Source organism: Gadus macrocephalus, chromosome 6 (assembly GCF_031168955.1).
Source record: "Gadus macrocephalus chromosome 6, ASM3116895v1".
Lineage (NCBI taxonomy): Eukaryota > Metazoa > Chordata > Actinopteri > Gadiformes > Gadidae > Gadus > Gadus macrocephalus.
In genome coordinates this window covers 23156335-23169697 of record NC_082387.1, presented here as the reverse complement: position 1 = coordinate 23169697, position 13363 = coordinate 23156335, and the positions used below count along the sequence as shown (strand labels likewise).

The following is a 13363-nucleotide window of genomic DNA, read 5'->3' as shown; positions in this document are numbered from 1 at the left end:
GAGACTTTTGGTGTTCCTGAATGTATGTACGCTTGCATGTGTGTGCGTGTGTGTGTGTGTGTGTTTGTGAGTGTGCGTGCGTGCATCTGTGTGTCTTTGTGTGTGTGTGCCTATCTACTATCCATTTGTCTCTCTATCTGTCTATTTTTTATCTCTCTTTATATCTGTGACTTCAATGGGAATAACTGAGTGCGCAATCGTAAAGGCTAACAGGCTTCAGTAACGCGTTCACAACCATAGCGTGAAACGCGCTCACCCAACCAGCATGCTTGCATGACATGCTTTTATATCCAAGTTCTGACAAAGCCACAGCTACTAATTTGACCAGGATGCTACTCAAAATCATTATTATAACGTTGTGTTCCTCACATTTGGGAGGACAGCTGCAGGATACAGCAACTGAGTGTCTGAGTGTTGTGACTCAATGCCAGGTGATGCTTCTGTAAGCTGCGCCATGTGGGATGCCAGAGGTCGGCTGTCAGTCACTCAGTTCGCTTTTTAGGCTCATGTTATGGAGAAATGTCAAATAGATATTCTAGATTTATTTCAACTAGAACTATCGATATATCAACTAGATATTCTAGATATATTTTAACTCGAACTATCGATCTTTCAACTAGTTATTCTAGAAACTTTTCAACTAGAACTCGCAGTACGTCAACTAGATATTCTAGCAATATTTTAACTAGAACAAGCAGTACCTTCACTAGATTTAATAGATATTTTTTAACTGGAACTAGTACGTCAATTAAATATACTAGATATATTTGACCAAGAACTAGCGATATGTCAAATGGATATTCTAGAAATATGTCAACGAGAGCTGTATCTACTAGAAATAGGGAACATTTTTCACCCAATTATGCTACATATATTTCAGCTCTATTTTTACCAGAACTTGAAATATTTCAACAAGCAATATTTCAACAAACAAAATATACAAAAATGGATTAGCAATATTTTCAATAGTACTAGAGATATTTCAACAAACGAGGGATGTGCAAATATAATTACAGCTATTGCAGGAGGACTAAAGACATCTCAACTGAAATATATTTGACATTCCAATAGAACTAGCAATATTAGGAGTTTGTCTAACAGATCAGACAACTCTGCAGGTGGAATGGTGCTTTCGCTTTAATTATTGAATATCGTTAAACATAATATCATAGAAGAATTCATTAAATCTTCAGTCTTTACAAAAAGGTTAGGCAGTTACTCAGTAGTTGATGGATGAAACTTGTTTTTAATAACATTTCTTACAGGAATACAAACCGCCACACATGACTTTTGACGGGTTAGACAATGGAAAAAATAATTTTAATTGCCATGCAGGTATCTTTGCCGATATAGTATGGAAAATGTCTCATTACGTTACATTGTTTCATTTTGATTTAACTTAATGATAATTTTTTTCACCTCATTTGTTTTGGGCCATCTTGTGTTTGGCTTGTGGCCGGTTGAGCCTGACTCTCTCTCAGCGTCTCACAATGGCTCATGAGACCTGTGTGTGTTTATGTGTGCAGGTGTGTAATGCACCAGGTGTCCTACGGTAGCCAGGATTCTTTGCTAAGCACTGGGTGTGTGTCTTCACTAGAACTGAAAATGGAGCAAACTGTCGTTATCAAGCCAGTCCACTCTTCCCTGCTGGGCCAGGAGTACTGCTTCGAGGTAACACACACACACGTACATACACGCACACGTACACACACACACACGTACACACACAAACCCACGCACACTCACACGCATACACACACATACACGCACGCACGCACACGCACGCACACGCACACGCACACGCACACACACACACACACACACACACACACACACACACACACACACACACACACACACACACACACACACACACACACACACACACACACACTCATACGCACTACATATTTGTATTTTGAGATGGGTTTTTCAAAACAGCTAAGCACATATGATTTGGTACGACAAAACCACCTGGCTATACTCCAACTTGTAACTGGATCCCCGAACACTGATTCTCTCTCCATCCCTATCGTTTACCCTCTGTTTCAAAAGTCCTTATTAACCCAGCGGCGAAATCTGCCATTTGGGTCGGTAAACCTTCTAGAATATTTGAAAACCCAACATAAATGCATTGTAACTTCACCTGGGTAGACATATGTAATGCAGAACCGAATAGCACTTTGAGTTGCCATGGTTTCCAAAGATTTGAGAAGGTTTACTCACCCAACTGACAAATATGGCCGCTGGGTGAATACGGTTTAAACCCTTTGCCTTCACAGTTCACTGAGCCCAATGCAGCTCAAAGACATGTGGATCCTAGCAGGAAGGATACCCTTTCAAGAGACATCTGAGCTGGGAGTCTGATCCCCACTCTCTGTTCCCCAGGTCACCACCACCACGGGCACCAAGTGCTTCTCATGCCGCTCGGCCGCCGAGAGAGAGAAGTGGATGGAGAACCTGCGGCGGGCGGTCCACCCCAACAAGGACAACAGCCGGCGGCTGGAGAACGTCCTGACCGCCTGGCTGGTGGAGGCTAAGGACCTGCCTGCCAAGAAGAGGTAGGCCGCAATTTGAACCTGCCTGAAACCTGCTGATTGCTCAGCGGTTCTGGTTGTTGATTCAGCGTCCGCTTCAACTTTGGAACTCTGCTTCAATTGTGTTGCTTGTTATGCTGCATTAATGGCCGTCCTTAATGGCACCCGTTGCACTAGCAGCATTATTACAGTTACATTTATTTAGCTGACGCTTTCGTACAAAGTCGACTTACAATGAGTGAATTCAACCATGAAGGTACAATCCAGAAAGTGCAAGAATCATGCAAAACGAATCAAATGTGTGCATTGCTTTAAAGGGAACATATTATGAAAACAACCCTTTCCCTGGGATTTGTGGAGTTGTTTTGGGTCTCTGGTGCTCCCACACGCATACAAACTTTGAAAAAAGTCTGTACATGTTTTTCTGAGTGAGATATATTTCTGAAAGTACCAAGTCTACAGTTACCAAACAAGCAAGTCCGTTTCGGGCGCCCCCTCCTACGTAGGAAGGGGGCACACTTGAATATTACCTCCCACTTCCCCACTCCCCTCCAATCAGAGCATAGCTACGATTTTGTGGACCAGCGGACGAGCAGCTCCGGCGGGGGGAACTCGGCAGAAGCACGGCAGCTCAGCTCCGGGAGTACAATCCCTTTCTCTGCCAGACTGCCGCCGAGCCCCCCCCCCGCTGGAGCTGCCGCCGAAGCTTCGGCGGAAGTCCGGAGGAGGCGACATGGAGGAGAAAGGGACTGTACTCCCAGAGCTGAGCTGCCGGACTGCCTCCGTCCGGCCGCTGCCAAAGCTTCGGGACAGTCCGGCAGCTCCGGCGGTGTACTCCGGGAGCTGAACTGCCGCCGAGCTGGCAGTTCCGGCGCGGGGAGCTCGGCGGCAGTGCGGCAGCACAGCTCCCGGAGTACAATCCCTTTCTCCTCCATGTCGCGATTCCTGGACTTCAGAGAGTCAAGGCCAAAGTTCTTTCCCCCAATTCTTCTCAACCATGGCCGAGATATCCCCCACTACGAGTCTTTACATGTTGTGGAAGTACCAGAGACGTCAGACGCAGTCTTTATGATTCATAATATCATCCGAGGCGCACATAGCTTTTGGCCGTGATATTAGATATATTATTGTATAAATACCCATATATAATATTATTATATTATATGACATAGATATAGAGCTCCAGGAGTCGGCAAACGGCAACAATCCCTTCTCCTCCATGCTGTGGTCAGTCTGACAGCTCATTGGTCAATGGGCAGCAGCTCATTTGCATTAAAGCTACAGACACTAGAAACAGCGCATTCTGAAGGGACTGAAGCAGAGGGGAATAGCGGTAGACACGATTTTTTTCCTAAAACCCAGATTCAAAAACATGTTTTCTGGAACTCAAATACTATGTTAACTTGTTGGGAGAACAATATGTCTCCTTTAAGTGCTCCCTTTTAGAAACAAGAGATCCCTCCCTTGCGGGAGGGATCCCTTGCCTGTGATTCTTCCCAGAAATAAGGACAACGTCATTATATTAGAAGTGTTAGTATTGGGACACCACCAATATACAAGAAGTATTAGTAGTGGGACACCACCAATATACTAGAAGTATGGGGACGCCACCGTTAGACTAGTAGTAGTCGTTTTGGGACCCTAGCATTAGACTAGCACGTGGCCTTTCCAATATGGCGGCAACGTTGACGTTTTGCAGCAATGTGATGTCTACGTAGATATGTCTGTGTCTGTGTTAAATGTGTAATGTGTAAATGTAAGGTTTGAGAGGTCCCTACAAACAGCCAATCAGAGTTCACCCCTCTTGTGCTACATAGTTCCACGCGCCTGTTCATTTAGAGTCTGTCTAACAGCGACCGCATACAATAGTACACAGTAGTCGGGACAGAGTGAGGATAGCAGATTCTTTTTCATCCGTGAAGGGGAGGCAGGGATGGTTGCCGTGGTGACGGTTTCCATGACGACGGAACGTGTGTGTGTTTCCCAGGTACTTCTGCGAGCTGTGTCTGGACGACAGCCTGTACGCCCGAACCTCCTGCAAGCTGAAGACGGACAACGTGTTCTGGGGCGAGCGCTTCGACTTCTCCAGCCTTCCCTCGGTGGGCTCGCTGACCGTCCATCTCTACAAGGAGACGGACAGGAAGAGGAAGAAGGACAAGAATAGCTACGTGGGGCTGGTCAACATCCCTGTTGCCACGGTGACCGGCAGACAGCTGGTGGAGAAGTGGTACTCCGTGAGCACGCCCAGCACCAGCCGAGGTAGGGTTGTGTGTGTGTGTGTGTGTGTGTGTGTGTGTGTGTGTGTGTGTGTTTGTGTGTGTGTGTGTTTGTGTGTGTGTGTGTGTGTGTGTGTGTGTGTGTGTGTGTTTGTGTGTGTGTGTGTGTGTGTGTGTGTGTGTGTGTGTCTGTGTGTGTGTGTGTGTGTGTTTGTGTATTTGTGTGTGTGTGTGTGTGTGTGTGTGTGTGTGTGTGTTTGTGTGTGTGTTGTGTGTAGCAGCAGGGTTTGAGTGGGTATGAGTGTGTGTGTGTGTGTGTGTGTGTGTGTGTGTGTGTGTGTGTGTGTGTGTGTGTGTGTGTGTGTGTGTGTGTGTGTGTGTGTGTGTGTGTGTGTGTGTGGGGGGGTGTAGCAATGTGTGTGTGTGTGTGTGTGTGTGTGTGGGTGTGATGGTGTGTAGCAGTGTGTGTGTGTGTGAGTGTTTGTGTGGGTGTGTGTGTGTGGCTATGTGTGTGTGTTTGTGTGTGGGTGTGTGTGCGTGCCGCATTGGGCACGCACACACAAAGCAATATTATCATATGAAAATCTCTATATCACAGTTAATTCGGCAATTTTATGACTATGAATAAAACATTAATAGTAAAATGCACATTGTGTTCAGGCAAATCCTCCGGCCCCACGGTGCGCATCAAGGCCCGCTACCAGAGCATCATCATCCTGCCCATGGAGCAGTACAAGGAGTTTGCAGAGTGGATCAGTTCAAACTACCTGCTGCTGTGCAGCGCACTGGAGGCCTCCATCAGCCTGCGCGCCAAGGAGGAGCTCGCCGCCGCGCTGGTCCACATCCTCCACAGCACCGGGAAGGCTAAGGTCTGCTCTTCGTACACAGACACTGCACTGCATAACACTACTGAGACCCTGGGTTACACCAGACCTCACCGTAACACTACTGAGACCCTGGGTTACACCAGACCTCACCGTAACACTACTGAGACCCTGGGTTACACCAGACCTCACCGTAACACTACTGAGACCCTGGGTTACACCAGACCTCACCGTAACACTACTGAGACCCTGGGTTACACCAGACCTCACCGTAACACTACTGAGACCCTGGGTTACACCAGACCTCACCGTAACACTACTGAGACCCTGGGTTACACCAGACCTCACCGTAACACTACTGAGACCCTGGGTTACACCAGACCTCACCGTAACACTACTGAGACCCTGGGTTACACCAGACCTCACCGTAACACTACTGAGACCCTGGGTTACACCAGACCTCACCGTAACACTACTGAGACCCTGGGTTACACCAGACCTCACCGTAACACTACTGAGACCCTGGGTTACACCAGACCTCACCGTAACACTACTGAGACCCTGGGTTACACCAGACCTCACCGTAACACTACTGAGACCCTGGGTTACACCAGACCTCACCGTAACACTACTGAGACCCTGGGTTACATTAGACCTCACCCTAACTCCTTAGTACATATAGGCCTACGCTACACTGCATGGGGACCGCCTTCCATTCAGACGTAACGCCACTCCGACATTGACGTCTAATTGTCGTAGTGGCTGCACTTCCATTGTTTTCAAATGTCCCACCACACCGACAATTTTTGTTTCCATGATCGGAGTGGCGGTACTTTACTTATTTTCAAACGTCCCGCCATTCCGACATGAGGTCAAATTGCAAATTGCATTACTATTATCATTGTACTTTAATTAGCCTAATTAATATTATTATGATTATTTCTTTGTTGAATGCGCTCTAGTTTCCTACACTGACATTCTTCATTGGTGATTGGGACAGTCCCGATTTTGAGTTGAACTAGACCTCAATGTAACTCCTTAGTACATAGACCCAGGCTGGTTTAAACTAGACCTCAATGTAACTCCTTAGTACATAGACCCAGGCTGGTTTAAACTAGACCTCAATGTAACTCTTTAGTACATAGACCCAGGCTGGTTTAAACTAGACCTCAATGTAACTCCTTAGTACATAGACCCAGGCTGGTTTAAACTAGACCTCAATGTAACTCTTTAGTACATAGACCCAGGCTGGTTTAAACTAGACCTCAATGTAACTCTTTAGTACATAGACCCAGGCTGGTTTAAACTAGACCTCAATGTAACTCCTTAGTACATAGACCCAGGCTGGTTTAAACTAGACCTCAATGTAACTCTTTAGTACATAGACCCAGGCTGGTTTAAACTAGACCTCAATGTAACTCTTTAGTACATAGACCCAGGCTGGTTTAAACTAGACCTCAATGTAACTCTTTAGTACATAGACCCAGGCTGGTTTAAACTAGACCTCAATGTAACTCCTTAGTACATAGACCCAGGCTGGTTTAAACTAGACCTCAATGTAACTCTTTAGTACATAGACCCAGGCTGGTTTAAACTAGACCTCAATGTAACTCCTTAGTACATCGATCCAGGCTGGTTTAAACTAGACCTCACTTCAACTCTTTATAGTACATACTAGATGTCACCATTAGTAGTAAATAGTACAAACTATACTAGTGCCTAGCTGTATGTGCTAAACCACCAAGTTTTTAACCATAACCATAACAAGTACTTACTAGACCGACCCGTAACTAGTACATAACTACAATCACTTTTAGTACACATAAAAAAAGCAACATAATCCTGCCCCAAAACACTAACTAGTACATACGAGACCAAACCATAATCCTGGCCTTTTAAGAAAGGTCAAGGTCCATATTACTTGGTTCAGGGACAGACAGGTTGAACACACAGATGTTTCACTGACAAACTGCTAACTAACCTAAACTACACCTACTCATTACTATGCTTAACGACCGTACCTGACCACCATCTGAGCTGCGAATATCTCTGAATAGCTTATTATCTGTCCGGATATTTTAGGACTTCCTGACAGACCTGATGATGTCAGAGGTTGACCGTTGTCGTGACAACGATCAGCTGATCTTCAGAGAAAACACACTGGCGACCAAAAGCATCGAGGAGTATCTGAAACTGGTCGGGCAGAAGTACCTGCAGGATGCGCTGGGTAATCACACACACACACCGCAAGCACACCCACACACAAAAACACACCGCAAGCACACACTCATGCACGCACTCATTCACGCACAAAAACACCCACCCACCCACGCACACACACACACACTCATTAGCACAAACACACATACACGCACACACACACACACAGGCAGGCAGATACCCATGCACACACAAGTAGACACACAAGTGCACCCGCACACCAAATATGCAAAGTTCATGTATCTACGTAGACATAAATATACATAAATATGCATAATATAATCTCATGTATCTATAAATATGTGTATGTGTGTGTAGGGGAGTTCATCAAGGCTCTGTATGAGTCTGACGAGAACTGCGAGGTGGATCCGGCGCGCTGTGTGACCTCTGACCTCCCCGAGCACCAGGCCAACCTGAGGATGTGCTGCGAGGTGGCCTTCTGCAAGATCCTCGAGTCCTACAGGTACACACACACACACACACACACACACACACACACACACACACACGCACACACACACACACACACACACACACACACACACACACACACACACACACACTCACACACACACACACACACACACTCACACACACACACACACACAAAGGCACACACACACACACACACACACACACACACACACACACACACACACACACACACACACACACACACACACACAAAGGCACACACACACACACACACACACACACACACACACACAAAGGCACACACACACACACACACACACACACACACACACACACACACACACACACACACACACACACACACACACACACACACACACACACACACACACACACACACACACACTCTTCATGCCTAATGTGTACGTGGGTGTTTTTCCAGAGTGTTCCCCAGGGAGCTGAAAGAGGTGTTTGCATCGTGGCGTCAGGAGTGTGGTAACCGGGGGCGACCGGACATCAGTGAGCGTCTGATCAGCGCGTCGCTGTTCCTGCGCTTCCTGTGTCCGGCTGTGATGTCGCCGTCTCTGTTTGAGCTGACCCAGGAGTACCCCGATGACCGGACCGCCCGCACGCTCACCCTCATCGCCAAGGTTACGCAGAACCTGGCCAACTTCAGCAAGTAAGAAACACATCTATCTACCTGTTAAAAGCACTTGCATATATGTTTTATTAAACTTTATATCCTCAGAGTATGTATTAATCGTACAAATGAACACTACACCAAACTAATAAAGACACACACTCATTTGCTGAGATGAACGTGTCTCTTTTAATCAACGCAATGACACACTCCCATTTAAACCAATTAAAACATGAACCCTCACAGGAACAAACAGCAGGGGAATCCACAAAGAGATAGGATGAAGGGACTCATAAACATCCTAATATAAGTGTGTTTTTTATGTGTATGCATATGTACATGTGTGCGTGTGTGCGTGTGTGTGTGTAAATGTTTGTATGCTGTGGGTGTTTTTGTGTGTGTGTGTGTGTGTGTGTGTGTGTGTGTGTGTGTGTGTGTGTGTGTGTGTGTGTGTGTGTGTGTGTGTGTGTGTGTGTGTGTGTGTGTGTGCGCGTACGTACGCACGTATGTACTGTATAATTAATGGAGTGCATCCTCTGTGTTTTCCGCAGGTTCGGCAACAAGGAGGAGTACATGCTGTTCATGAACGACTTTGTGGAGCGCGAGTGGAGCAACATGCAACGCTTCCTGCAGGAGATCTCCCACCCCGACAGCCTGTCCCACACGGCTGGCTTCGACGGATACATCGACCTGGGCCGGGAGCTGTCCACCCTCCACACTCTGCTCATAGAGCTGGACCAGGTACCCACAGCTGGACTCACTGACACACGTGGTCCTTAAACCTGTGTAAATACACAGCTCAATTCGCTAGCATCTCCGTTCAACCCCAGGCTCTCCGTCTCCTGCTGACATCTGGGTTAAACCTGGATGAATACAGATGCAGAGTACCCAGAGTACTTTCTTAATCCCACACGAAATTGATTGTCGCTATTGCCTTTCTCTCGATGGAAAGAATAAATATTGTACCAGTAAAATACACGTAGCAATAGAAACATTAAATACAATTAGGAATAAACAGGTGAAAAATAGGAAAGATGCATTTATGCACAAGAATAGTAGCTTTTAGTGCAGTGGATTAGATGCTGGCTATATCATCAGTATTAAACTTTCTTCGTATCTGGGATGAGCATACTCTGTCTCCCTTAACTTCTGCATGAAGTTATTTCAAGGTTTAGGTCTGCGTTCCTCGAAATGCTTTAAAGATAATGTGGCTCATTTAGAAATGAAACCAGAGTTTTAAAATAGACATACATCTGTAAAGAGGTCTAGCAGACGCTTCTCTCTGATTCTAATAATACATTAAGCTTCATCAGTACATCAGTTCTACCTGTCCACCTTCTACAACATCAAACATCCCCAAATACCACCATGAAAGACACCCATTGTCTTCTATCCGCTGTAAATAGACACAGCATGTTCAGCCTTCAAGATAATCCATCCCGTCTTTGTTGAGAATGATAATATTGCTGCCTGCCAACAGCAGTCTTCAGTTGAATCAATCAAATTGTTTAAACGTTATAATTATTCCGGTACCGGTGTCCCGAACATTAACCCTTTGGATTCTGTAGAATGGACAAATAAGTGGGGAATGTTTTATCTTCACGGTGTTCACATGTATTGATTACTGTGTGTGTGTGTGTGTGTGTGTGTGTGTGTGTGTGTGTGTGTGTGTGTGTGTGTGTGTGTGTGTGTCTGAGTGTGCATGTGTCTGTATGTGTGTGTGCATGTGTATATATGTGTGTATGTTCGTTTGTGTGTTTATGTGGATGTCCTTGTGTTTGTATGTGTGTGTGTGTGTTTGTATGTGGATGTGTGTGTGCGTGTGTGTGAGCGTTCGTGTGTGTGTGTGTGCGTGTTTGTGTGCGTCCCTCCAGGCGTGTCTGGCTAAGCTAGGTCCGCTGCCTCGTATCCTGAGGGAAGTCTCTTCAGCGCTCGCTAACCCAGGGGGGCTGGTCCACCCGGGGGGTCTAGTCCACCCAGGGGGGCTGGTCCACCCGGGGGGTCTAGTCCACCCAGGAGGATTGGTTCACCCAGGGGGGCTTGTCCACCCCCACCCAGGGGGCGGGGCCCACGCAGGGGGCTCGGTCAACCCGGGCGCAGGCTATCCAATGAGCTGCGCGGAGCCCCAGCGCGTGGTGTCCCCGCCACCGCTGTCCCCGCCCCTCTCTCCCCCCCTGGCGGGCTGCAACCTGTCCCGGGGCCTACAGGGCAGCGTGGGGGCCGACACCAGGTGAGCCCGATACCCCCCCCCCCCCCCCCCCCCCTCCCTCCTCTCCTGACCCTCACCTTAAGGTCACACGGCCTAGCTTAACGGCAACTTACCTGGGCTCATAACATTAAAAACAGATTGGGATAAGTACATGTATTGTTCTGCACTGATTAAGATTTCCTAAGCTTTGATCACATGATCATGTCCCAGCCTCTGCTTGGGCAAAGTGTATCACTGACCTACCCTGAGTGTGGTGGACAGCTCGGGTTCTCCTCCTCCACAATGAGGACCAATCAGATTTGTTTAAAGAAGTCTAAAATTCAATGACTTTCTTTGTTTGCTAAATCTAACTTCATGAGTAGGAAGGGCTGAACTCTCGTCCGTCTGGCTATAGTCTGAACGCCCAACCTTTTATTAGCGTTTGACCTGACACTCATCATCTGTTGTTGATGTTGAATCTATTCACATGTGCAGCTAATTTTTTTTGGGTGTGTGTGTGTGTGTGTGTGTGTGTGTGTGTGTGTGTGTGTGTGTGTGTGTGTGTGTGTGTGTGTGTGTGTGCTTGTGTAGTTTGGTAGACTTCACCAGGCTTCCATCTCCAACTCCAGAGAACAAAGACTTGTTCTTTGTTACCAAAGGATCCAGTCTTCAGCCCGCTACCGGTAAGTCCTTCTTCTAGAAGCCTTAACCCTTAACCAACCCTAAACACTATCACCCTTAACCCTTATCCAGCCCTAAACACCATCACCTCTTAACCCTTACCCAGTCCTAAACACCATCACCCTTAACCCTTAAACAACCCTAAACACCATCACCCTTAACCCTTAAACAACCCTAAACACCATCACCCTTAACCCCTACCACAGACCTCAACCTTTATGAAGTCTGACTCCTCTGTCCCTTGATCCTGGCTCATCTATCACTTAACTCCCAACCGTGACCCCATGACCCCATGACCCCATGACCCCATCCCCCCTGAGTGTAGAGTGATTGCCCTTCACATATGTAATGTGAATACTGCATGTTCACCATGTGATACCTCTCCAGGCCTGCAGGGGTCTCCGGCCGCCAGCTCTTCCTACTCCGAAGCCAATGAGAACGAAGCAGGACCGGAGTTAGCCAATGACCGGAGGGAGGCCCCCGAACTGACCAATGAGAGCCGGAGTCTGTCTCTGGTCGACCTGCAGGACTCGTCCCCCGGTGACGGGGTCGACGACGGCCAATGGCAGCGCAGGACCGGGCTCCTTCCCCTCTCCTTCCAGAACCCTGTGTATCACATGACCAGCACGTCACCGAGGCAACCGCAACAGACCGACGTCACGCCCTCCGATGGCTCTGCCGGTTCCCACGGCAATCCCGAGGAGAGGACCACGATGGGGACCAAGCCGGCGTTCCTTACCCAGATGTCTGTCGGCCTGGGCGGGGGGGGCGAGAGAGGGGAGAGAGTCGAGAGAGTCGAGAGGGGAGAGAGAGGAGAGAGAGGAGATCGCATGTCAGCGCTGTCCAGCAGCAGCAGTGGAGAGGAGTACTCACGCCGACAGATGTCACTGAACGATCCTCCACACGGCCACACGCCTGGTGAGAACGACTCCTCTCTCCTTGTCCCGCTCCAAGTGGTCTCTCCTCTCCCCTTGTTACGCTCATAGTGGTCTCTCCTCTCCTAATGGTCTCTCCTCTCCCCTTGTTACGCTCATAGTGGTCTCTCCTCTCCTAATGGTCTCTCCTCTCCCCTTGTTACGCTCATAGTGGTCTCTCCTCTCCTAATGGTCTCTCCTCTCTCCTTGTTACGCTCATAGTGGTCTCTCCTCTCCTAATGGTCTCTCCTCTCTCCTTGTTGTTCTCCTCGTAGTGTCCTCTCTCCTCTCTTGTTGGTGCACACACAGCAGTTCTCTGACCTCATTGGGCACATGTTCTTGTGTGCTTTGATTCCAGTGGCTCCCATCGGCCCTCGTCAGAACTCAGTGGGTCCCTCTACCGGACCCCAAAGGCGCATAGACCAGCCGCCCCCGCCCTCCTCGGCCCCCCCGTGCCCCCCCCGCGGCCGGACCCCCCCCACCATCCTCACCAGCGGCACCTCGGCCTACCCACCGCGGCCCGCGTCTGGCAGCATGATGTCATCAAGTCCCGATTGGCCCAGCAGCGGCCAATCCCGCCTGAGGCAGACCTCGTCCTCCTCCAAAGGGGACAGCCCTGAGAAACTGCGACCTGTAACCAAGGTAACCAGCGTGATGGGTTCATGACCCGATGCCGTAAGCTAGCCTTGAATTAAAAAAGGGCGTCAT

At 48.1% G+C, this 13363-nt stretch overlaps 1 protein-coding gene across 6 annotated transcripts in view; it reads left to right on the top strand.

Annotated features, from left to right (window-relative positions):
• Nucleotides 1-13363, top strand: part of LOC132460084 (disabled homolog 2-interacting protein-like) — a 29388-nt gene that overhangs the window by 10215 nt on the left and 5810 nt on the right. For 4 of the 6 annotated variants that reach the window (XM_060055106.1, XM_060055107.1, XM_060055108.1 and 1 more), the window contains 12 exons: nucleotides 1527-1671; nucleotides 2389-2561; nucleotides 4525-4796; nucleotides 5414-5622; nucleotides 7660-7804; nucleotides 8116-8260; nucleotides 8675-8911; nucleotides 9424-9613; nucleotides 10747-11102; nucleotides 11652-11743; nucleotides 12129-12659; nucleotides 13014-13297. In XM_060055106.1, coding sequence (XP_059911089.1) covers nucleotides 1527-1671; nucleotides 2389-2561; nucleotides 4525-4796; nucleotides 5414-5622; nucleotides 7660-7804; nucleotides 8116-8260; nucleotides 8675-8911; nucleotides 9424-9613; nucleotides 10747-11102; nucleotides 11652-11743; nucleotides 12129-12659; nucleotides 13014-13297 — 2779 coding nt within the window. The remainder of the gene's footprint in view (nucleotides 1-1526; nucleotides 1672-2388; nucleotides 2562-4524; nucleotides 4797-5413; nucleotides 5623-7659; nucleotides 7805-8115; nucleotides 8261-8674; nucleotides 8912-9423; nucleotides 9614-10746; nucleotides 11103-11651; nucleotides 11744-12128; nucleotides 12660-13013; nucleotides 13298-13363) is intronic. The other 2 variants (XM_060055110.1, XM_060055111.1) reach the window with 1 other exon arrangement.